The sequence below is a fragment of the Myotis lucifugus genome, unplaced genomic scaffold (genome assembly GCF_000147115.1).
Source record: "Myotis lucifugus unplaced genomic scaffold, Myoluc2.0 scaffold_38, whole genome shotgun sequence".
Taxonomy (NCBI): domain Eukaryota; kingdom Metazoa; phylum Chordata; class Mammalia; order Chiroptera; family Vespertilionidae; genus Myotis; species Myotis lucifugus.
This window is the reverse complement of record NW_005871086.1, coordinates 1,764,679-1,788,157: the sequence shown is the minus strand read 5'-3', so window position 1 is coordinate 1,788,157 and position 23,479 is coordinate 1,764,679. Positions and strand designations below refer to the sequence as shown.

General features: G+C 50.3%; 1 protein-coding gene across 1 annotated transcript in view; it reads right to left on the bottom strand.

Moving 5' to 3' along the window:
• Positions 1–836: 836 nt before the first annotated feature.
• Positions 837–23,479, bottom strand: part of TEP1 (telomerase associated protein 1) — a 39,022-nt gene continuing 16,379 nt past the window's right edge. Inside the window, 43 exon segments of the mRNA XM_006087458.3 lie at positions 837–2,549; positions 2,773–2,877; positions 2,995–3,200; positions 3,307–3,412; positions 4,336–4,432; positions 4,584–4,727; positions 5,819–5,943; positions 6,096–6,232; positions 6,373–6,505; positions 6,608–6,684; positions 6,779–6,911; positions 7,270–7,377; positions 8,483–8,596; positions 8,789–8,949; positions 9,767–9,979; positions 10,074–10,227; positions 10,476–10,688; positions 10,831–10,986; positions 11,203–11,302; positions 11,427–11,551; positions 12,712–12,835; positions 13,035–13,275; positions 13,728–13,842; positions 14,104–14,192; positions 14,361–14,494; positions 14,732–14,882; positions 15,037–15,169; positions 15,472–15,564; positions 16,002–16,181; positions 16,290–16,446; positions 16,542–16,717; positions 16,837–17,031; positions 17,185–17,302; positions 17,397–17,510; positions 17,807–17,931; positions 18,505–18,625; positions 18,833–19,009; positions 19,694–19,852; positions 20,975–21,034; positions 21,347–21,477; positions 22,238–22,315; positions 22,494–22,652; positions 23,139–23,307. Of these exon segments, the coding sequence (XP_006087520.1) occupies positions 2,427–2,549; positions 2,773–2,877; positions 2,995–3,200; positions 3,307–3,412; positions 4,336–4,432; positions 4,584–4,727; positions 5,819–5,943; positions 6,096–6,232; positions 6,373–6,505; positions 6,608–6,684; positions 6,779–6,911; positions 7,270–7,377; positions 8,483–8,596; positions 8,789–8,949; positions 9,767–9,979; positions 10,074–10,227; positions 10,476–10,688; positions 10,831–10,986; positions 11,203–11,302; positions 11,427–11,551; positions 12,712–12,835; positions 13,035–13,275; positions 13,728–13,842; positions 14,104–14,192; positions 14,361–14,494; positions 14,732–14,882; positions 15,037–15,169; positions 15,472–15,564; positions 16,002–16,181; positions 16,290–16,446; positions 16,542–16,717; positions 16,837–17,031; positions 17,185–17,302; positions 17,397–17,510; positions 17,807–17,931; positions 18,505–18,625; positions 18,833–19,009; positions 19,694–19,852; positions 20,975–21,034; positions 21,347–21,477; positions 22,238–22,315; positions 22,494–22,652; positions 23,139–23,307 (5,929 nt within the window). The 3' untranslated portion in view covers positions 837–2,426.

Below are 23,479 nucleotides of genomic sequence, written 5' to 3'. Positions count from 1 at the left end.
ACTTACTACCAATGCTACAGTTAAGACAGTGTGGTAATGGCATAAAGATAACATAAGTCAATAAAATTAAGAGTCCAGAAATAGACCCATGTATCTATGGTCAACTGATTTCAACAGGATGCTACGACTATTAAGAATATTCTTTTCAATAAATGGTGCTTGGATATCCACATGCAAAGTAATCAGTTTGGAATACTACCTCACACTCTATGCAAAAATTAACTCAAAATGTATCAAAGATCTAAATATAAGAGCTAAGTCTATAAAATTCTTAGGAAATACAGGGAAATATTTGTGACTTTGGTTAGGCAATAGTCTCTGAAATATGATATTAATGGCACAAGCAACCAAAGAAAATAATAAAATTAGTCTTCATCATAATTCAAAACTTTAATACATCAAAGAACACTATCAAGAAAGTGAAAAGATGCCCTGTCAGTATGGCTTAGTTGGTTGGAGTGTTATCCTATGCACTGGAAGGTTGAAGGTTCGATTCCTGGTCAGGGTACATATCTAGATTGTGGGTTTGATCCCTCGTTGGGGCACATGCAGGAGGCAACTGACTGATGTATCTCTCTCACATCAATGTTTCTCTTCCTCCCTCTCTAAAATCAATTTTAACAAAAGAAAAAGAGCCAGTCCTCCCCTTAAAATAAAGGTGAAAAGATAACCTAAAAATGGGAGAAAATACTTGCAAATTATAATTTGATGAGGATCTAATATCCAGAATATAGAAAAAATTCTTACAATTCAAAGATAAAGACAATCCAAATAAAAACCAAGGATTTGAATGGACATTTCCTTGAAGAAGAAATACAGATTCCAATAAGCACGTGAAAAGATGTCCAACATTTATTAGGAAAATGCAAATCAAAACCACAATGAGATACCACTTGACACCCACTGGAGGACTATAATAATAAAGACCAACTATAACAAGTTGGTGAAGGTGTGGATGAATTGGAATTCTCATATATTACATGAGAATGTAAAATGGTGTAGCTGCTTTGAAGAATAGTTTGGCAGTTCCTCAAATAGTTAGAGTTACCACATGATATACCAATTCTACTCCTAGGTATATAACCAAGAGAATTGAAAAATGTCTACAGGGTGTTCCTTATGTCTTTATCCTCTGGGTGAGGGAGACCATGAGGCATGGGGAGAAATAAGGCAAAGTCCCTCAGGTGATTTCTCCATGTAAAATCTGGAATCAGGGTGAAATAAGAACAAAATATCCCACTCAAGTCCCCAAATCTCATTTCTAGACCAGAGTGCAGTTGTATTTCTCTGAAAGAACCCTATCATAACCCAGGACAACATCCTGTAATATCCCTGGCTTATCACATACAAGTTCTTGAATTCTTGGACACAGAAAACCCTTAACCCTTGTTTCACCCATAGAAAGAAAGGGCCTCAGGTAACTTCTTCTTCCAAAGGACAGAATTACAGGAAAATAAGAAGGTTCTAGAACTTTTACTTAAGAGGATCACAGTCTCTGGTAAGTCCATAAGTAAAAGCCTCCCCCTTTCAACTTATTTTAACCTTTGTGAACTTGAATTTGAAAGAGATACATTTTTGTGATCTCTTCCAAGAATGCAGATGGTCCCAGCTGGTGTGGCTCAGCGGTTGAATGTCAACCTATGAACCAGGAGGTCACGGTTCAATTCCCGGTCAAGGCACATGCCCAGGTTGTGGGCTCAATCCCAGTGTGGGGCATGCAGGAGGCGGCCAATCAATGATTCTCTCTCATCACTGATGTTTCTATTTCTCTCCCTCTCCCTTCCTCTCTGAAATCAATAAAAAATATATTTTAAAAAAATGCAGATGATTGTACTGACTTATGCTTGCAAGCCACGTGGCGGCTGCTGTTCCGGCAGAGGCTGTGAAAGCCAGAAGACTCCGTCTGCTTTCAGTGCTCATCTGGGCAGTTAGTTCTGAGTAGATGGGACTGTTTCTCTAAGAGGAACCTAGTGCTTTCCCACTTCTATCCCAGTTCTTTCTAAAGGCATCTTACTAGGGGCACTATCCACTTATTCTTCTCTTATTTTTTCTTGACCGAGTGAGAGGTCTCCAGTTCAGTGATGGCCAACATCACTTTCATTCCTCCTCCAGGCAGGAGTGGTATCTTGGGCTCCCCGGCCCAGCAAATGACACAAGAATTTTAAAGCCTAGTTTCAAAGAATATCCACTAAAAATCTGGTTCACTTTCTTGCAGTTCTAGTAAAAAATCATCTTAAATCAGAAAAGAAACATTATAGCATCCATTTTCTTCCTGGTTGGTCCAAATCCACATGAGAACTCAGGCAGGACTGTACTTGAAATTTCCTGATACTTTATTTTTATAATTTTATCAAGAAAGTTTCCACCAGTGTCTTCAGGCTTGCACCTCCAGCACAAATGGTACCTCTGCCCTGAGCAGTGCATCTTCATTCCCAGGACAGAAAGTATACATTGCCCTGTGTGTCTCCCACTGCGAGCTGCAGGGTAGAGTCAGGTCCCAGCCAAGGCTCCAGGCAGCTCACTGCCCCTTCGCACCGGAACAGGCCCAGCTACAATGAGAACAAAAAAGAGGGAGATGAGAACTACAAGCCTAGGGCCTCCTTACTACCCTGTTTTTCTCTCACATTAATGCTTTTTATTTAGAACAGGTTAGTCCCATATTATTGCAAGAAGGACAGAAGAAAATAGAATTTTGATCTTTTGAACTTTCTTATCCCAAGTTTGCTCCCTTGTGACATCCTTTCAGCCCTCCTTGCATATACGCACACTTACCAGTTGCATACTGGGTCTCTCCCACAGCTTAACATCTCTGTCCTTCGAAGCCGTCACCAGCAACTCAGGCAGCACATGGAGGGCTGTGACAGAGCCTGAGTGAATCTTAGAGAGGAAGGGGAAATGTATGGTGAGTTCCCGTGGGCCCTCCTTATCGAGAAAGCATCAGGATCAGACCTAGAGCCTCATCCCCTGTATTTGTAACCCTTCCCTCAAACTCACCTTTTTACGCTGCCGTGTCTTTAGACATGGGGTTGTTGGCCAGCTCGCCATGTCACTATACACAGATGGGTCTGTTTCTGGAGTTTGGGTTTCAGGCATTTGTACTGTTTTCTGCCAGATGTTACCTGTGGTCCATTCTCCTTCAAAGGTGCATTTGGCTAGGTTCCACAGCATCCCATCGGAGCTGGCACACAAATACGAGGACTCTGCCATTCCAAGGGCAGAGTTAGAGCCAGATCTCAGGCTTTGAAGGGTCCACCATCCTCCCCTAGGCCGCCTCTAGATTCCTTGCATCCTCCCCTCACCACTCACCAGATTCAGGTTTGGCCTGAGTTACTGATATTAGGGTCCCACTGGGATTCTCTAAGTTCAGATCAAAGTCCAGGCGCTCTTCAAACTCTCCAGACTCCTTTTGCCTCTGTGAAAGGACAGGTCATTTTGTTTAGCCTACTTGTGCCACTTACCCCGGCCCAGACAAAAGCAACTGTTTTCTCTTCTGGACTGGTCAGGATTAACTGATTGATTGGTTGATTGATTGATTGATTGATTTCAGAGAGGAAGGGAGAGGAAGCAAGAGATAGAAACATCAATGATGAGAGAGAATCATTGACTGGCTCCTGCACGCCCTCAACCTGGGCATGTGCCTTTGGCTGGAATCGAACCTGGGACCCTTCAGTCCCCAGGCCAATGCTCTATCCACTGAGCCAAACCAGCTGGAGCTGGTCAGGATTTTTTTTTTTTTAATTGTAACCCATATATAGTAAAGTGCACAAATCTTAACTGTGTGTCTCAATGAATTTTTCCACATCCATGCAACCATTGCCCAGATCAAGACGTAGAACATTTCCACCACGTTGGAAAGCTGCCTTCATGCCCCTTCCCAGTCAATACCAGAGACCTCTACCCCGAGAGCTAACAATATTCTGACTTCTGTCACTATAAACTAATTTTGCTTGTTCTTAAGCTTCATTTAAGTGAAATCATGTAATACATACTCTTTGGTGTCTGGCTTCTTTCGCTCAAAATAATATCTATGAGATATGTCTGTATCGTTCCAGACACTAATATAGTGGTAAGAGACAAAAAATGCAATTAAGAAAACACCTAGATTTATGGTTTCCTATGATTTTCTTAAACACTAGAATTTCTTTTTGTATCAATGAAATCTTAGAGGGAAAGTCAATATACAATGTGCTTAAGTATAGCTGCTCCAGTTGAAGGAAGAGAAGATTTGGAACCAACCGCCTTTCCCTCTCTCTTATCCTCCATTGTGGCCCCAAGGTTTTAAAATATTGGTTCTGGGCAAATCTTTATTTTAACACACACCCAAACAGGACTTACTAAGACAGAAAGAACTCCAGGGGCCATTGGCTGCAGGGCAAACACACCATAGTCCTGGTGGGTGGACAACATCATAGGTTGTTCTGTGTAGTCATGCCTGGTTTACAAGGAAGGAAGAGGCTGAGCCCAGGAACACCTGACTGTAAGACCCCAGTGCTTGTTCTCAGTCAGACCCAACCTCAGGGTAACCACTAACCCCTTCCCCCCCGTTTCTCCAGCCTGAGAGGAAACTACATTTTGGATCTTACCAGATTTCAGAGGGAGCATCCCCTGGCTTCAAGTGCAATATTTGCAAATCCGCCGTAGCCAAGATGAGGGAGTGGCCATCAGGCGCCAGGCCCACACCTGTCAGGAACCCTAAGTCCTCCTGCAGAACTCGGTTCAGGCGGAGACTGCAGCTCAAAAGGGCACATGGGAGGAGAAAGAGCCTACTTTAGTCCACCTCTCTGAGGCTCCTCAGTGAAGTAGAAAACAAAATGTATTATCGTCTTTACAAATTCTATTCCTCTTCCTGTTTTTCTTATATCAGGATTCATCATCATCTTCCCCTTACTTGCTCAAACGAGGAATCTCTAACATTCTTGCCTTTTCCTTCCCTCCTGACCTCCAAGTGATCAGTAAGCACCGTGGATCCTACTTGTAGCACATGCCTAAATCTGTATCTCTCCTTCTCATCCCCACTGTCCCTGGTCAGGACCCACATTATGTCTCCCCTGACTATAGCAACTGCTATAAAAGTGGTCTCCCTACCTTTGGCATCTCTCTACTACTATCCATCCTCCTTACTGCCACCCAAGTTCTCTTTCTAAAATACAGATAATTATTCTGCTCAAAATTCTTACCACCTCTACAGCCTGGTTTATCTTCTCAATCTAATTTCCCACCTCTACCTCCCACCAAGAACACAAAGACTTGGCTGTGCATACTCAGAATACACCATGCACTCTCATGGCTCCATGCCACTTGTTAATGCTACTTCCTCTTCCTACAACTCCATTCCCTTCTTTACTGGTCCAGAAAACTCCTACTCATCCTTTAAGGCCAACCTCAAATAGCAACTCTTATGTAAGATGTAAATTTCTCCAATTCTGCAGCCCCAGATTATATGTGTGTATGTATGTATGTATATACATATATATGTACAAATATATTTATAGATATTTATATATATATATTTATTGTAGCACTAATCACTCTGAATACTGTTGGCAGTTTACTTATATGCACACTCCTCTACTGTGAGCTCTCTTAATAAACACAGTTAAGTTCATACTGCCTGACCCAGAGCTTAGCATAAAGTAGGCTAATTATTATTTAAATTGAGATGACTGGGAGCAGAAAACAGTTTCCTAGGGACTTTTTTCTGCCTAACAACTAACATCCCATTGACCTAGTTCAAAAGCAGAGGTGCAGTGAGTTGAGTAAAATCCTGGGTGTAAGGAAACTACTGTTCCTACCACATTAACCCGCGGCTTTGTTTCACCTGAAATTTCTGGGTGTTGAATCCCTCTGCAGTTCCACTTGCCACTCGCTGACTTTTTCATCAGCACTGACAACGACCAAGGTGTTTGCCGAGTACCAGATTAGAGCACTGATGCGGCCAGGAGCCTGGTGTGCACAACTTCATTTCAGTATTTCTGAGAAGCCAGGATTCACCCTCTTTCCTCTCCCAGGCATCTATGCAACCTCCAACCCAGGCCATTAAATACATAGCAGGGGCAGAATTCACATAGACAATGAACTGAGAGTGCCCAACTCACCTGTCCTGTGGCCACCGCCTTAGCTTCTTGCCATAAGGTTAGTTCTCCAGCTTGATTCCCAGACACTGCCACAGAACCATCTGGGGCCCAGGCCACAGCTGTGATGGCTGCAGGACTCCTAGGTATATTTGCCTCATCTGGAGAAGAGAGCAGTGGGATTCATTAGGAGCTGGACCTCTGCTGGGAAACAAGAGGAGATATCGGGCTACTCTTGACCTTCTTGGTCCCAGTTACACAACCCTCTTTCATACCTTGCCTCTCTCCGCACCTCACTCACCTGCTTCCTTCGGTACCTGCCAGAGCCGTATGGAACCATCCTCTGAGGAGGTCAGCAGGAGGCCTGAGGCCTCTGAAACAGCAGCTGCATTGATTGGGCCACTGTGTCCCAGTAGGGTATGTGTTTGAAACACCTAGGAAGCGAGGACGGAGATGGGACAATAGGGGATGGACACACAGAAGGTTATCCCGCTATACCTTCTCTACCTCCCCACCTATCCTTTCAGGAAACTCACCAAGAGCGGGTGCCACAACCGTGTGAGCCCATCCAGTCCAACAGTCACCACCAGAAGCTCTGACCCAGGCTGGCAAGCTGATAAGACACGGAGAATGAGTGAGAAGAAGGGGAGACACGGGGGAAAGGGGAAGAGGCAGCAGGGGAGGGAAGGTAGCTGACATCTCATCACCTGCATGGGGCTCCAGAGCAGCTGCACAATGGCTGATGGGTCCTGAGTGAGCAGGGATGCTGGTCAGCTCCACTCCCTGATGGTCCCACACTTTCAAGGTTCCATCCCGGCCCACAGACACCACGTGCTCCTCCTGCCCCAGAGCAGAGTCACACTAAGCAAGACATGGGAAGTCCAACCCCACCACAGAGCTGTGGGCTGAGCACTAGGGGCTTAGAAGATTTTAAAGAGTGAGAACTGGGGACCTAAAACGGGGGGGTTCATGGCTGCAATCCTCCCACAAGGTCATAAATTTAAGATGCTGTGTTTTCATGCTTGCCCTCCCTTCACACCAACTCTCAGCCTCAACACCCTAATCCTGCTCTAATTCAGGCCCCAACACCTCATTCTTTATACCTCTTTGCCTGTGGGGTTAGATACCCAATGCATCCAGTCTCCCAAAGCACCCTTGGTCTTCCCAGAGACCCCAGGAAACTGTATTGCCTTCTCACCACGGCCACTACGGCGCTGACAGCACTCTGATGACCCAGGAAATGACCAAGCTGCTGTCCCAACTCTGGGTCCCACAGCCCCACAGAGCCATCACTGGAGCAGGAGATCTGCAGAGTCAGAGGAGAGGGAGAATCAGCATCCCTCTAGCATTTTTGTATATATATAATGGAGGGCAGTATGCCTTGTCACTGAGAGCACGGCTATCCTGGGTTCAATCCTAGCTCCACCATTCATTACTTTGTGACCTGGGGCAAGTTCATCTCTCTGAGCCTTAGGTTTTTATCCAACCAGGATAATGACAGCTCACCTAGCTGTCTTGGTTGCTGTGGGGCTGATGCATCTATAGAGAAGGATTTAGCACAGCTGCCTGGTACACAATGAGCAATGAATAAACAGTAGCCATTGTCCTTGTTATTAACACACTGTCAGTCAACAAATCCAGATCAAGGTGAAAAGTCTGCAATGCCAAGGAAAGGTGTGGCTGCCTAGAAGGCAGGAGAAGGACAAACTATGACAAGTCTATTCAGCTTACTCTCTCCTTTCTTATCTCTTTTTGAGAACATGGGGACTCTCCATTGGAAAACTAGGCTTTCCCAACCTTGAGTGTTGCCTTAGACCAAAGAAATAACAGTAGCACCCTTTACTGCAGGGATGGGGCAGCCTAAACCCTTGGGAGACAGTTTTGTGTTCTTGTCAAGAGCATGAGCTTTCTCATCAGAAAGTTTACTGGTTTAGCTTTATCACTTCCATGGCCTTGGAAATGGCCTTTGATCTGTCTGAACTCAGTGTTCTTGTCTGTGAAACAGACGATAGCAGTATCTACTTTACAGGGCGTTGTAAAGATTAAATGAGACAATATATGCAATGAGCTTAATCCAATGCATGGCACATACTCACTGCTCAATAAATGTTAGCTATTACTAGTTCTTCAAATATATTTTTATTGATTTCAGAGAGGAAAGGAGAGGGAGAGAGATATAAACATCAATGATGAGAGAGAATCATTGATTGGCTGCCTCCTGCACAACCCCACTCTGGGGATGAACCTGCCACCCAGGCATGTGCCGTGACTGGAAATGGAACCATGACCTCCTGGTTCATTGGTCAGCACTCAGCCACTGAGTCATGCGGGGTGTTAGCTATTACTATTCTAAACGGGTGTCAGGAAAGGATCAGATGGGGAGTGAGCTTTACACCCTTCTCTTCACTCACCAGTAGGTTGCCTTTGGTCCAGGCACAGCCAGTGACCCAGTCACGGTGACAGGCAGGGAAGGAGTGAATCAGAACAGGGGCTGTGGGTGTCCTCACATCCCAGCAGAGGAGACTCTGGGTAGGTCCCAAAAGATGAAGAGTTAGGACCATGGGAGGGAGGGAGGGAGGAGCACCAGGGCCATTACAGACAAGAAGTTTCACGGAGAGAGTATTAAGGAAGGAAGGAGGGCAGGTCAAGCAAAAAGCTGGAGGAAGCAACAGAAATTGGGCTGTTCAGGAACCGGGGGTGGAGGGAGAGTGGCTCACCCGATCCCGGCCCCCGGTGGCCAGGCGGCACCCATCAGTGCTGAAGCTACAGCAGTTTACGGGGCCCGTATGTCCCCACAGTTCGGTGGCACAGGGAAAGTGTTCTGCCTTCTGTGGCAGTGTCAGCAACTGCCGTGGCCACAGCCGCACTGTGAAATCCTCTGCAATGGAAAGAGGGAGAGAGGAAGATTCCCTGAAAGAGGAAGCAAGACTAGCCCGGAGGCCAAAGACAAAGGCAATCATGGGGACTGAGGGCCAGGAGGAGGGCACAGCTCCAAGGGAGGGAGGAGTGACCACGGGCTGTGCAGAGGCCCTGGACAAGGGTCAGCCATCACTTGAGTACACAGGATAGGATGCCAGGCACTCCCAGCCCCGGCTCTGCAGCTGTCTCTCTCTAGCTCCCTGCTGCACCTCCAGACACTCCCCTTCCCAGTGTCCAGTGTCTCTGGGACCAAGCCTTCTACCGAGAGAGGACTGAGGCTACTCTGCATTTTCACCTCCACATTTCTCTCCCCTCCTGAGGGAAACCCATCCGTTTACACAGTAAAGCCTCTCACTGGGCGGAAACTCAAAGGATTGTAGACATTGCAAAGAGGTCCCAGAATCAGGGTTAAAGAACAAGAAGAAACCGTCTAGACCAGTGGTCAGCAAACTGTGGCTCGCGAGCCACATGTGGCTCTTTGGCCCCTTGAGTGTGGCTCTTCCACAAAATACCACGTGTGGGCGCGCACGTCCAATGCGATTGAAACTTCGTGTTTAAGTTAAAAAAATTGGGCTCTCAAAAGAAATTTCAATCGTTGTACTGTTGATATTTGGCTCTGTTGACTAATGAGTTTGCCATCTAGACCAATTGTGCAAGATAAATGCATTTAAAAGGACTTGTAAAGTTGTAAAAAAAAAAAGTAAAAAAAAAATGTGTGTGTGTATGTGTGTGTGTGTTTTCAGTGATTCACAACCCTGCCCACTGCCCAGCAGTACCTGAGGCAGAAGCCAAGAGTTCCTGGGAGGAGGCCAGGCCCAGCACAGGTTTCTGGTATCTGGACATGAGCCAGAGGGACTCAAAGGAGCTCTCCTGGAGGGCCCAGCCCTGCAGGGATCCATCTTCGGCACCGCTCACCAACACCTCAGGGCTTAGCCAGGCCAGTGCCGTCACTGCCACATCTAGTGCTTGGCACTGAGCCCCCTGAGAACCTAGAGAATGAGAGAAAACAAGAGAGGAAGACACTTGTAAAGGAGGGGGTCTCTTTCCAAAAACTCAAACACCCCATCCTTTCTCCCTTTGTACCTGAAGATATTTTGTAGATCCTGATGCCATCGGCTCGGTAACCAACAGCCACCTGATCACCATCTGGGCTGAGAGCCACGGAGAGGGCCGGAGAGAGAGAAAGGGAACCCAGGCACCCACGGGGCCGACCCAGAGACCCGGACCACACCTGAACCTGAGGGCCGATAAAAAGGCTTAAAGATACCCCACTCCCAACCCCAGAGTTATAGCCACCCTGTTAAAGTCCTCCTTCCAAACAGTCTTCTGAGAGCTGCCTGTACGCACACCCACACCCTTCTCCCTGAAGCTCACACCAGCTAAGCTGTCCCCACAGTCCCCTCAACAAAGGCCCACCCTCTACAAACATTCCCTGCCTTTGCCACTCCTTCCCTGGAACCCACCCCCAGCCCTCTGACACCTGACCTTGCCATCCTCTCCGGCTGTCAGTAACTGGCACCCAGCACGCAGGAAAAGGGCAGCAGCCACAAAGCCATGGTGGGCAGGGAAGGCAGCCAGCAGTGCCCCTTCCTGCCAGGCCCACAGCTCCACCATTCTGTCCAGCCGGCCCACGGCCACAACCCGCCCAGGCACATTGAAGGCCAAGGTACAGACAGAGGCTCCTGGAGCTCCCAATTCCTACACGGGGAGGTAGAAACAGAAATGTCAGGGCTGCTCTCAACACAGCCCAAAGTGACACAAAATGTGGACGTCCATCATCCCCCGCCTTCCACTCCCACCCTCTGTGTTCCTCCCCCAGGGCCACACTGGACCTTCTCACCTTGGTGACTTTGAGTCCGTCCACCTGGAAGAAGCTGCAGCTGCCAGCCCAGCTGCCTATGGCTATCACCTGCCCCTCTGGGTGAAATGCAACACAATTCACGGGTTTGGGAGAGGTATGCTGGGAGGCCAGCTGCCCATGGACTGTGTCCCACAGCTGGAGGAGAAAGAGGGGAGGAATCAGGTGCTGGAGACAGAGGCTTGGGCCCCTCGGTCCCAGAGCTCCAGGGACCACCCTGTCCAGTCCCCACCCTCAGCAGGAAAGGACTCCCCAGGCCAAGCAGTCAGCAGCCCCTGCCATACTGACAGAGCAACCTCCCAGGCTGACGCAGCACTTAGGGCAACTCTGACTGCCACAGAGCCCAGGCATTACCTTTAGGCACCCCCCTAGGCACACAGTGGCCAGCAACCGGCGGTCCGGGCTCAGGCAACAGCTGGTGATTTGATACTGGTGAGCCTTGGTTTGCAGCACCCTACCCCAGGGAGACAGAGTCAAGCCCTGGGGCCATCTGGCCACAGGCTTCCCCTCATTCCCCCCTCCCTGGGCTTCCCACAAACAGGGAAGGCCCCCACTCCGAGACATGGGAGAGCCCTTACCGACAACCATGCTGCAGGTCCCAGAGCTCCAGGAGCCCATCAAAGGCAGTAAGAAAGAGAGAATTGTCCGAGAGGAACAAACAAGAGGAGACCCCATCACAGCCGCTTACAAGAGACTTCTCCTCCTGTGAGAGTGAGTGGGAAGCGCACTCAGAACACTCCCTCCACCCCCATATCCAGCCACTCCAAGCCCCAAGGGCTAGAAGGGCTAGAATCCCTGGCTTTCTACATTCTCTACATAAGCCTCCACATGTGGCTCTCTGGCCCCACATCTGGAACACCTGCTAAAAGTACAAAGCTTTGGGCCCCACTCCAGATCAAGGCCAAGCTCAGGTCCAACTAGAGCCTGGTAATCCAAGTGGGGTCACACCTTGTTCCCCACTCCAACTTCCATACATATCCCTAATCAGAGAACATTTTGATGGGCTGGGTGAGGAATAGGTGACTTGTATGCAGACATATGGGAGGTATGATATGGGTAGAAACATGAGAGACCCATCTCTCCAGCCTTTAAGCACCCTCTACTGCAACTGTTCCTGAAATCTACAGGAGACCTTCTTCCCATGTCTTTGCTCAGGCTCCTCCTCAGCCAACCCTGAAGGCCTGCTCTTCTCTGTCCAATATCCTATGGTCACTGTACAACTTAGCTCTGATCTATGAGACACGGCTATGTTTTGGTTCCTCTTTATGTGCTAAGTGTCACCTTTCAACCAAACTAACCACTTGGCAGGCAAAGACAATGTCCTAAGCCCTGTGTTCTTTGCAATGCTTATAACAGCGCCTTGAATGGAAGGTATCTACACTAATAAAAGAGAAAGATGCAAATTGACCGCACCCCACAATGCCCACCAGCCAATCAGGAGTGCGTATGCAAATTAACCCAACAAAGCTGGCAGGTTAATTTGCATACACAGGTGCTGAGCGGCCAGGGGCGAAGTGGGATGCTTGTGTCATCACCATGGTGACAACGCAGGTGTTCAGTGCTGCTCCGAGCCTCTAGGCAGCGTGGGAAGGTGGAAAGGCGGCTCCAGGCCGAAGCAAAGGCGGTGCTGGCAGCCAGGGGAACGAAGGCCCATTCTTGCATGAATCTTCATGCATCGGGCCTCTAGTATGGCAAATATTTGCTGTGTGATTGATTTTTGCCTAAGCCCTTTTGATCTGATGTGAAGGAAGTAAAGTTGCTGAATCAAACAGGGTGGCAGCAGGTGGGCTTGGCCTGTCTAGGGTCTCAGGGCAGTTTGTGAGGCGTTTCTGAAGGTAAACTGTCCCATCTTGAGTGTCATACCTGCCAGGTTCTCAGGTCCAACAGGTAAACTGTCCCACTGGCAGTGCCCACGGCGGCTCTTTGCCCACTGGGTGAGAAGGCCACCGCTGTGGGGGATGAGGAAACTGTCAGGGACAGGCTGGAGCTAGAGAAAGAGCAGGAAGAAAGGGAGGAAATGAGGAATGAGAGGAAGGAAGCAAACAGGAATTCATTTCTGCATTTCTATGCCTGGATTCCCCTCTCCAACGGTGACTCTGGCTGATCTCTCCTTTGTTGTCCGGTTTCAGAAAGGCTGCAGATTGCTCTTTGGTGGGCTCGCCAGAGTCTGGGATTAAGTTTCTTACCTTCGCTGGCCCCCCATGGTGTGGGGTTTATTAAGCCATTTTAGCATGCGCTGGAGGTGCCATCGCTGGGAGAGCTGGGGGGCCTGGCAGCAAAGAGGTGAGTCCAGAGGCTGGTTGGCTGCCTGCTGAGGCAGGAGCAGGGGGTACTGACTGAGGAGCGGAGCCTGCTGCTTCAGGAAGGTGTGAAATGCAGCAGTGTCAGCCTCAGGAAGCTGCTGTTCCTCTTCAGGAACTGAGGAAGCTATGGAAGAGATGCAGATTGGGGAGCCAGCCTAGACCCCCATGGACCCTAGCACCAATACATGTATCTAAAATGGTAAGTCTCAAAGTGTGGCCCTCTGGCCCCACATCAGGAACATCTGTTAAAAGTACAAATCTCTGGCCCCACTCCAGACCTCGGCAACCAGAATCTGTGGACCAGAGCTCTTCATTTTGAACACATTTCCTAGATAGTTGTATCCCCACTAAGTGAAGTTTGAGAATCTCTTTTTTTTTTTTTTTTTTGAGAATCTCTAATCTAAGAGATCGAGGCGAAAGGTCTCCCGAGACTCACTAGCTCATCCTCTTGGCATTTCCCACTTGGAATGGAAATTGGACTGTTCTTTCCATGACACCTCCCTCTGAGCAGGCGCCCCCTGAACACACCCAGGAGCCCCATGTCTCAAAGAAGAAGCCACCGGTGACCCATCTCACCGTAGAGGGCATGGGCTTCCAGAAGCCGAGGGAGCAGACCCAGTTCCAGGTGTGCAGCCACCACATGGAGACTGGTGAGGAACTTTGCGAGAAGGCCGCGGTTCCCGCTCTGGAGCTGAGGGGACCAGAGCGGATTCGTTAGGGCCTTTTTAGAGGGTGGTGAGGGGGTCTTGGACCTGCCTGAGCAGCTGGGACCTAGACTTGGGATCTGGGACCAAAGACCCGAAAGAGGAGGGAGGAAAACCAAAAGGAGAAAAATAGAGGGAGTTCGAAGGGGTAATGGCAGTGGTGATAGAGGTGGTCAAAGGAGAGAGGGGTCTCAGAACTGTTCAAGTCGGTGCTTGGGAGAAGGCGCCTGTGGGATGTGGGGACTAACCAGGTGGTAAGGCAGGTCTCCCAGAGCCTCAGGGGGGCAAGTGCGGAAGGTGCCTGAGGCATCAGGGTCGCAGGTCTTCCAGAGCTGAGCTGGAGGTCAGAGGAAGGACACAGATGATTCTCCTGGTGCATCTCCAGCGATCGCATCCCTCAGGCTACAGCAAGCCATCCACCCACGGAGGTGCTGGGGAGCGGCAGTGGGTGGTCCCAGCCTTGGGGCCAAGGCCCCACACTCAGTGCCCCGGACTAATTAGTTACCTGCTATGAGGACGTGCGCTGTGCTCTCCAGCTCCAGCCTCTTCCCATATCGACCTTTAGCTACTGTCCTCAGAGGCCCAGCAGGGAGGCAGAGCCGGGCGCCAGGCCGCTCCAGGGGGCCCTCCCCTAGCAAACTGTCCTCGTGTGCGGGAGAGAAGGAAAAAGAGAGGGAGGCCTGTCAGTGAGCATCCTGGCACAGCTGTGGGCTCCCATTCCCACCTCAAATAGTGGGAAGTTAAGTGGCAGCCATTCAGGGCCTGGGAGACAGGTGTCAGTGGCTATGCAGAGGAAGGGTAGGGTGAAGAAGAGACCACATGGGGCCCTGGTGCAAAGACGGGAAGACACAGGAGGTCAGCTGGGTGCAGCTGTACCTGCGCAGACTCTGGACGAGGTAGGCAAATGGCCCCATAGGGTAGGGGTCCCCACTGTTCCCAGCAGCCACCGCTTCTTCCCAGGTCTTGGTCCCTCTGGGAAGAACCTTCCAGGCACTCAGCACTCCGTGCAGCTGGTCCACAGTGAGACCTGAAAAGGCAAGCTCTCTGAGGCCCCCACCAAACCACAGTGTCCCCATCCCAGGATACCTAGTCCCTCCTTGCACTGCTTGAGAAGACCCCAGTTCAACCAAGGTCATCCAACCTCTGAGCCCTCAGCCTCCCAATCCACCCCAAGCACTGACCGCTACGTGTGACCCCAAGGGTGGCCAAGGCTTGGGAAAGTATGTTAGGGTCATGCTCTTTCTCCAGGGTGCCCAGGATATGCTGCAGCAGCAGGGGGACCGTGGCCGGCAGTGTCCGAAGTCTCTCAGACACCTGGGAGAGGAAGAGACAGGCTTCAGTCAGTGGGGGGAGAGGAGAGGCAGCTTTGGTTGTAGGGAGGGGAGGGGGCAGCAGGAGAAACCATGGAAAGGGATGAAAAGGAAAGAAAATCATGTGAAAGAAACGCAGGGTTGGGGGCAAGGTGATCAAAAAAAGCAGGGTTGGGGTTGATCAAAGATGGCAACAGACGAGGCTGGGAGAAGGCGAGGGATGGGAATGAAAGAAGCTGAATGGAGGCGGGGAGGCGGGATTAGGACTTAGAAGATGAGGAATGGGGGTTTATATCCTCAACCAACCTGCTCATAGATTGTGAAGAGCCTCAGGTGGTCGGTGACCAAGCGCAGGTAGAGAGGCAGGGCTGACCCCCGCTTCACCAGCAGCAGCCGCATCTGAGGAGACTCAGAAGACTCAACATGGGTACCAGAGAGCCTGCCCACAGCCAGCCCTCCAGTCCAGCACAAAGCCCACTGCAAAGCAGCCCCTCCTCTGAGAATCCCCAGCAGCGGAAAGATCCACGGACGGCATCACCTCGGGCACAGTCATCCCTTCCCAATGCTGCTCTGCCTAGCCAAGCCCTTTTCTGGGAATCCCCTGTCACCCCACCCAATAACCACAGCTTCACTCCTCCCCTCACTGATGGGCCTGGAGAGGCTATTCGCCAGGGAAAAGGCTGGGGAATGAATTATCTTATTAACAACTTCCCCTGGCACAGGGTTCCTGAGAAAATGAAGAAGCAGCTGGTCTGTGGGGGGCAGCTGGCTGCCTCAGCACCCTGGTCCTCAAGCTCCCAGCTTCACCACACACACCCACCAGCCCTCAATCAAACCTGGTTGTTAAAAGGCGACTCGTCCAGCCGTTTCCCGTACAGAGCCAGCTCCTCTCTCACCAGCCGGGCCCGTGCAGAGGGATCCAGAGGCCCTAGGGCCACCACATGGGCACCTTGGCTCTGCTCCAGGGTCTCCCCCAGGCTCGAGTCACTAGACACACTCAGCACCAGGTGCACCCACTGTGAAATGTGGGCAAAGAGGATGGAGGTAGAGGGGGAAAAGAATAGAGTTAGAGAGGCTCCTTTCCTCCCTGCTGCATCCCACCCCCACCTCCTTCTCATACTCACCCGAGGAAGGGTCTTTGGGATCCAGTCTGAGATCAGCTGCCCATGCTGGTCCACCAACCTGTCAGCCCCATCAATGATCAGCACCAGGCTCTGGCCAGATTGCAGGGACTGACCAGACTCGGGCAGCAGCCTCTGCTGCAGCTCCCACACCAGACCCCTGGATATGGGAAGAACCAGGGTCAGCAGGGAGGGAGAATCAGGGGTGGCAGCATGTGACATCAACGAGGCAGGGTTAACGGGGAAGATACACACCGGTAAGTACTGGGGAGGGCACTCGGCTCTTGCAGTTGCCTATGCAGGTAGGCACAGAGGCGTCTAAGCAGGGTGAGGGCAAGACCCTGGTCAGGGCGAGCTCCTGAGAAGTGGAAGAAGACTAAGGGAGCCACCTTGGCCCCACCAGGAACCTGCAAGGCTGACACAAGGGATGCCTGTATGAGGAGGGAACAGAAAACATGGTCACATTTTACATGCACAAACTCCCACCTCCCCAACCCTCCTCAGCCCACATGGCCCGCCCTTCCCCCTGCCCAGGCCTGAGACACTGTACCAGGAAAGCGGTCTTGCCCTGTCCCGACTGCCCGGTCACCAGGCTCAGCCTCCCTCGGTGCAGCAGCAGCTGCTGCACTGTGTCCTGGAGAAGGCGAGGTCGGGCAGAACTCGGTGGGCTCTGCAGCTGCTGAAAGGTGGCCTGGACCACGTCATCATCTGGGATGGACACCGACTGCTCCAGCTGGGCCCCAGGCTGAGGGCACAAGGGGCAGTGACTATGTTTCCATGCTCCTCAGGACCCCAGGCCGAAGACTCACAGAGCTCCCACGAAATGACTTCCCACCCAGGAGTAGCTAGACCACCTGACCCCCTCTCCACTCCCCTGGCCGCCAGTGCTCCTGCTGACCTGTAGGTAAAGCTTCTGGATCATGCTCCATACATCCTGCAGAACCAACTGCCCAAACTCCTCCAGCCCCCCAACATAGGGCAGGCCGGCTGCCACGCCCCCCCACTCACAGGGGTATCTGTGGGCAAAGCAAGCACAAGCAGAGTTACAGCAGAGCTGGATCCCCTCACCACATCTCTCTGTGCAGGGATTCCCCACCTCCCCCAGCTCACCTGTGACAGGTAACCCCTTTCTGTTTATTCAGGTAGCTCTTCAGTTCTGAGATCCGATGTACAGCCTCTTCAGACTCAGGAGTAAAGTCAGGTTTCCAGGCATCTGGTACAGAGCTGACCACCAAAGAAACCCCAAGAGTGGACCCCAGCCTCTGTCCACACCACTCCCCTCTTCTCCCCCTGCCGCTCCCCCACCCCCCATCAGACCTGGCTGTGGTTCCCTGAAACTCCTCAAGGGGAGCTCTCCCTACTTCAGCTCCGAGGCTGATCTGGTGCTGCAAAGGCAGCCCTCCAAGCCGTTTCCCTCCCCTAGCTCCCCTTCCTCTACTCTGACTATGGGAAAAAAGACATGGCTACTGAGCCTGTCTGGCCTTCTGTGGAGACCGAGGCCTGGAGGCCAGAGAAGGTACCCGAGGAAGCTGGAATCCCGGAAGTAGATAAGTGCTTGGGCGGAGGGCTGCAGACGGAGGCCCCGGTCCAGGAACTGCATCACCTCCATCTCGGTCACAGAGCGACCGGAAGGGTACTGCTGGGCCTGAGGGAGAGGACAGAGGACAGGCGGGCCCAGTTCAATATCACACTAACCCTCCCTTGCGATCTGCCAAGACCCCAGAGCTCCTTCATCTCAGGAATGTTCCTGCCTCCCTCCCTCCAGACACAAGCCAGTAAAATATAACTAACAGCTAATATTTAAACCCTATATTGAGTATTTTTTATAGACTGCTAATTCTCATATAACCCTGCAATGTGGATGTGACTGTTTTTCTTTAGTATATGGGGAAATTGAGGCCAGAATAGAATAAGCTACTTCCCACAAAACTATATAATGGCTGAAGGGAGATCAGCACCCAGATCCAACCGACGGCAACACCTAAACAGACCTGCCCTCTTAATTTTGCGTCCCACAGACAACCCAGAGGTACTTCTCAAAGGAACTACCTTATCTAGGTCTTGGCAGCTCACAGAACCTTCTGCCTGTGTTTCACTTCAAGTCTCAAGGACCTGCCTGTGCATAGTCCCAGGGTTCTTGACAAGCCATGCCTTCTCCCCACGCCTGTCCCAACCTTTGCTTCCTCCCCAGGCCCTGCTCCAACCCGGTCTGCCTTACCCAGCGGAAGTGAGGATGGTCAGGAAGGTTGTAGGTGGGGGGAACGTAGCCATAGCGGGAGCCCAGAATCCCCACAAACAGCTGCGAATTCTCCACCTCCCCGAGGCACACCTCCAGTTGTCTGCAGGCACAGTTATGGGCATAATATCAGGGAACACAGGCACAAATGTGGAGACGGCCATGGCTCACAACTGAGCGGTGGAAGGCAGGCTGTTCATTAGCATCCAAGGAGCCATCCACTACTCTCAGCCCTCAGGCAGCCTTGCAGCCCCAAGTCTGCCCACCATATGTCCCTCACCCCCCCCCCTCTCCTCTGTGGTCCCCACACCTGTTCCTACGGGTCTCCTCCTCAGTGATGCCCCAGCGCAGGTCGATGGCGTGAAGGCTAATGCGGTGAGGGGCCGCTCGGGCCTGCAATGCTGGTAGCACAGACCTCAGCAGCAGGTCCCGCTCCCCGTGCATGTCCCGGAAAGTAGAGGAAATGAAAATCCGGATGCTGTGCCATCTGGGGGTAGGCAGAGGGCATGTAAGCAGAGGGCTGGGCTCGATCTAGGGATCAGCCCCACAACCCAATTCCCCACACGGCTGTGATCACCCTTCGGCACAGAGCACGAGCCAGGTACGACAGACAGCGGGGCGGTGGGGGAGGGGGGGGCGGGTGTCCAGCAGGCCTCCAGAAAATAAGCTGCTTGTAGCCCCGCTGCAGAGCCCTGGAAATTAAATCCCACTTGCCATTTTTCAAGCACCCCTCCTCTGTCAAATAATAATTATTATGCACTTACTGTCTGCCTAGGGAAAGCTCAGGACAACACTTGAGGTAAGCACAATCTTTATCTCCAGTTTACTGAGCAAGAAACTAAAGCTCAAAAATTGAAGCAACTAGCCCAAGATCCAAGCTACTATTTGGCAGTCAGAATGAGAAAGCCAGAGCCCGTGCCCCTAAGCTCTCTGCCTGGGCCCTGGCTGCATGCTGCCTGCCTCACATTCTGAGCCCCTTTCTCCACTAGAGAAACGGACATGCTCACAGTCTGACTGTTCCCTGTGTTGGAGAAACCCCTGCTGGGAAACAAAAGCACACCTTAGTGAATAGAGCAAGAGCATCTCAACAGCCAGAATGTCAGTCACCTGAGATTCTTCAGGTTAGAAAGCAGCCCTCCCAACTCACAAAAGCATGGAAACACAGACTGACCCAGGCTGGGAAATAGGAGTCAAGGGGCTTGGAGTATTCTCTTCCAGTGGCCGGATAGCTAGGGCTCCTGTCTTTCCTGGGGGAGGTGGAATCTTGAATATTTTGTCCATTTGGCCCACATGTTCTAGAAGACGGGAGGCCCCACGCTCTGCAATGAACCTGAAACAAATAGTGACCAAAAAAATGAGAGCAGAAAACCACAGTCAGAATCAGCAAGGTTTTCTTCTAAGGGGGCAAGGGACAAAGACATGGCTAGGTTAGGTCCCCCAGTTAACTGGAGCTCCTTAAGAAGAGGACCATAAGCAGTGATTTTAGGCTTACAATAAATGAGGGTGTGGATCCACAGGAATGAAGGAAAAGAGAAAAACCGAGTTTTGGCCCCTGTCATGCATAATTATCATAGGCTTTCTGTAGGGCCAGGGGAAACTGGGCTGGGCGAAGGTAGAAAGATGAAGGCCATCCCAGTCTGGGCTTGATCAGCTCTACCAGCCTTAAAAGCTCCCTGAAGAAGGAGGAATTGCATGAAGCTTCCTAATAGGAGTTGGGGCAATGGATGGCATCCAAAGAAAAAGGCAGGGAAGAGGCTGGTTTTGCTCAGTGGATAGAGCGTTGGCCTGCAGATTGAGGGGTCCCAGGTTCGATTCCAGTCAAGGGCACATGCCAGGTTTGCAGATCCCCAGTGGAGGGTATGCAGGAGGCAGCCGATCAATGATTCTCTCTCATCATTGATGTTTCTCTCTCTCCCTTCCTCTCTGAAATCAATAATATAAATATATATACACACATATATATGTATATATATATGCATATATATATATACATATATATATATTTAAAGCAGGGAAGAAAACATGTAAATAAGGAGGCTATGCATGGAGAAAAAAAGTAAAAAGATTTTTGTAAATTTGGCATAACTAACTTTAGCATTGGCTTTCCTCTGGATCAAGAATGGAACAAATAGAAGTAATGTGACCAACTCTTGAGTTGTTCACTTAAAAGCAAGCAGTACAATCTCCTGTGTCCCCTTTTCCTATTAGATGTAATACAAAAACGATGGCTGGAGCTGGAACAGTCATGTTGTACCATGAGGTGGAAGCAGAGTATTTGATAATGGTGGAGCAATAAGACAGAAAGTATTGCTACTATGCCTAGACAGCTGTAAAGGAGGAATACACTATTATCTTCCTTGAAAAAAAGAAGTAAATGGAGTAGAGACCACAGATCTCTCTGAAAAATGCTCTAACAAACTCCCAACCCCTTTAGTGCCCAGCCTGTACTCACTTCAGTATCCCGTCAGTACAGCCTGAGAGTGTCACGTCATTGGGATTCAAATCTTGTAACCTGGCAAAGGAAGAAGAAGCCACTACCTGTCAGAAACAGTGCCAGGAGCATAATCACTACCCCTCCCAACGTCCTAAGATAGACACGCCACCTCTGCACTTTTAATGGGGTAACGTGCTAGGCTGGTGCTAGGGTGGCCCCTCACAAAGGGGTGTGAGCTAGGCTGAATACTTCAGAGAAGTTTCTTGCACCTGAAGTCAACAGACATAAGGGGAGGGTCTGGCGAGTGGGAGGGTCCCGCACTTATTAGGGTAGAGATTAAATATGGATCACTATCTTCTGACGCTGGGCAATGAGAATGAGCACCCTTACGTGTCACATGTCCTTCTTAGGAGAACACCAACAAAGAGGCACTTGGAATTCACATGCTGCCAGAAAAGCTGTTTGGCCTTATTTATCAGTTTCTCATTCATAGCTTGGCCAAAGACAATGACCCTGTCTACCTGTAAGATAAAAGGGGAGGGGCTGAGACGAGGGAACACAGGAACGGCGGACGGGCCAAAGAGCTAAGGACATCAAGAGATCTCTGAGCACAAGGGGAATGAGGAGAATTCTGAGCACAAAAGAAAACTGCTTCTCCTGAGATCACGTAGGACCAGGCAGCCATTACACCCTGACTTGGAGGGGCATCAAAGAGGAGGATAGGGTAGGGGCAGCGGTGTGGGTAGCTGGCTCAGTCAGGTCCCAAGAGCTGATTGCCAAATATTTAGGAATTTTGCGAGCCAGTTGTGAAACATGGCCATTATTAAATATTCAACTGTATGAACTTACAATTAAGTAAATTATATTAAACACAAAGGTAATAAATAAAAACATATCACTTCCTAATTATTTTATTACATCTTACCATTATGTAGTCTTGATCTTACTTACATGTACTTTATCTGTATTGTGGAAAATTACACAATAGTGTGATACTTACCATGTCTTCCCAACTCTGAGTTCACTGATACCTTGAAATCAGCCATGGAAGGAGAATTTACACCATGGAAATTAGCAAATGCTACTAACCAAGACTTATTTTCCCAGATTGCAGGTTGCTATATATTACCGGCATACCGCTGGTTAGGGAGTTGCAGCCAGCAGGGAGCCGATCTGGGTACTGCACTTAGTTTGAAAGGTAGCTTTGAGGAGTGAGATACATCAGTTGTGGAGGAAAATGAGGGGGAGGGAAAGGTTTCTCAGAGACTGGGCAGTACTCACAGGAACCCTCTGCGCAGCCAGAGACAGCAGGTATTTCCCCAGAGTATGCAGGGACCATTCATAGTCTCCATCTAACTCCTGGAGGAAAAAGGCTCATGTTATGTGGTTGCCTGGGAGCTGATCAGTAAGCAACAAACACCATAGTCTGCTTGGGAAATCTTGCGAACTGCATATACAAGCCTTTCTCGACTTGGCAGGCTGTTCCCAGGCCTGTGGCCATTCACATATTTTTGCAGGGCAGGGGTGGGTGGCTGACCTGGACTTGAGCCTGGAGTTCGAGGGCAGTCTTCAGGATACCATCTTCTGCCTTAATCACTGCAGGTTTCAGAGCACCTTTGCCGCACAGCAGGAGATCCGCGTGCTCCGCCCGCGCAATCATCATGCCCATCAACAGCAACACATAGTTCAAGGGGGGCTGATGGGACAAGCGTCAGGGTGAAATAAGGCTCCCCTACTTTTAAACCTACTCTTGTCTATCCAGCCCTGAAGGCCAAACACCTCCACTGCTTGGGGAAAGACACAAATCCCCCGGTTAGGAGGGGACCTTCAGCAGCCCTCAGGAAGAGCTGCCCAGGAAGAGAGTGGAGAGAGGCCAGGACCCCTGCCCAGAATCAGTACTCGGATGAAGGGGGGTAAAAGTGAATATCTTGGTGGCAGAAATTTAGAGAAGATTAGGTACCAGCTAATTGTGAAATGTTAGTATTATAATCCATGAACAGGCTTGAGATCACATTCTAGGAATTGTCCCTAGGGACCAACGTCTGACACTGGGAAGCAAATGCAAGTCATTTCTTTCAGTTGCTTGCTTATGCATGCTTGCTTGGGAGAACCAGGTCTGCACACAGGATACCTCTCGGGAGCCCCAGCATCCTATCAAGCTCCCATTTTTAAAGTTGTTTACCCCTTCTGGGTTGCTCTTGGGACAGATCTTGTCTGCATCAGCATCTGTCAGGTAGACCAGGAGGGTGCGGCCTGGCAGCGGGGGCAGGCTGTGCTTCACGGAGAGGTTCACAGCTGTCTCCAGGGCCTGCCGATATCGAGCCAGCATTTCACGGTCATATTTCCACTGTCTGCAGGCAGGAAAGGCACAGACACAAGGACTCAGGAGCTTCTCCGTTTGTCACTTTAAGGCAGATGGGAAGATGAGAACTGGCCACTTAAGTGTTGAGTTTTCCCCACCCCCCGCCTTCCAGAGCCTGCCTCCATCGCGAGTAAAGACAGGGACAGAGCTTCCCTTTGCTC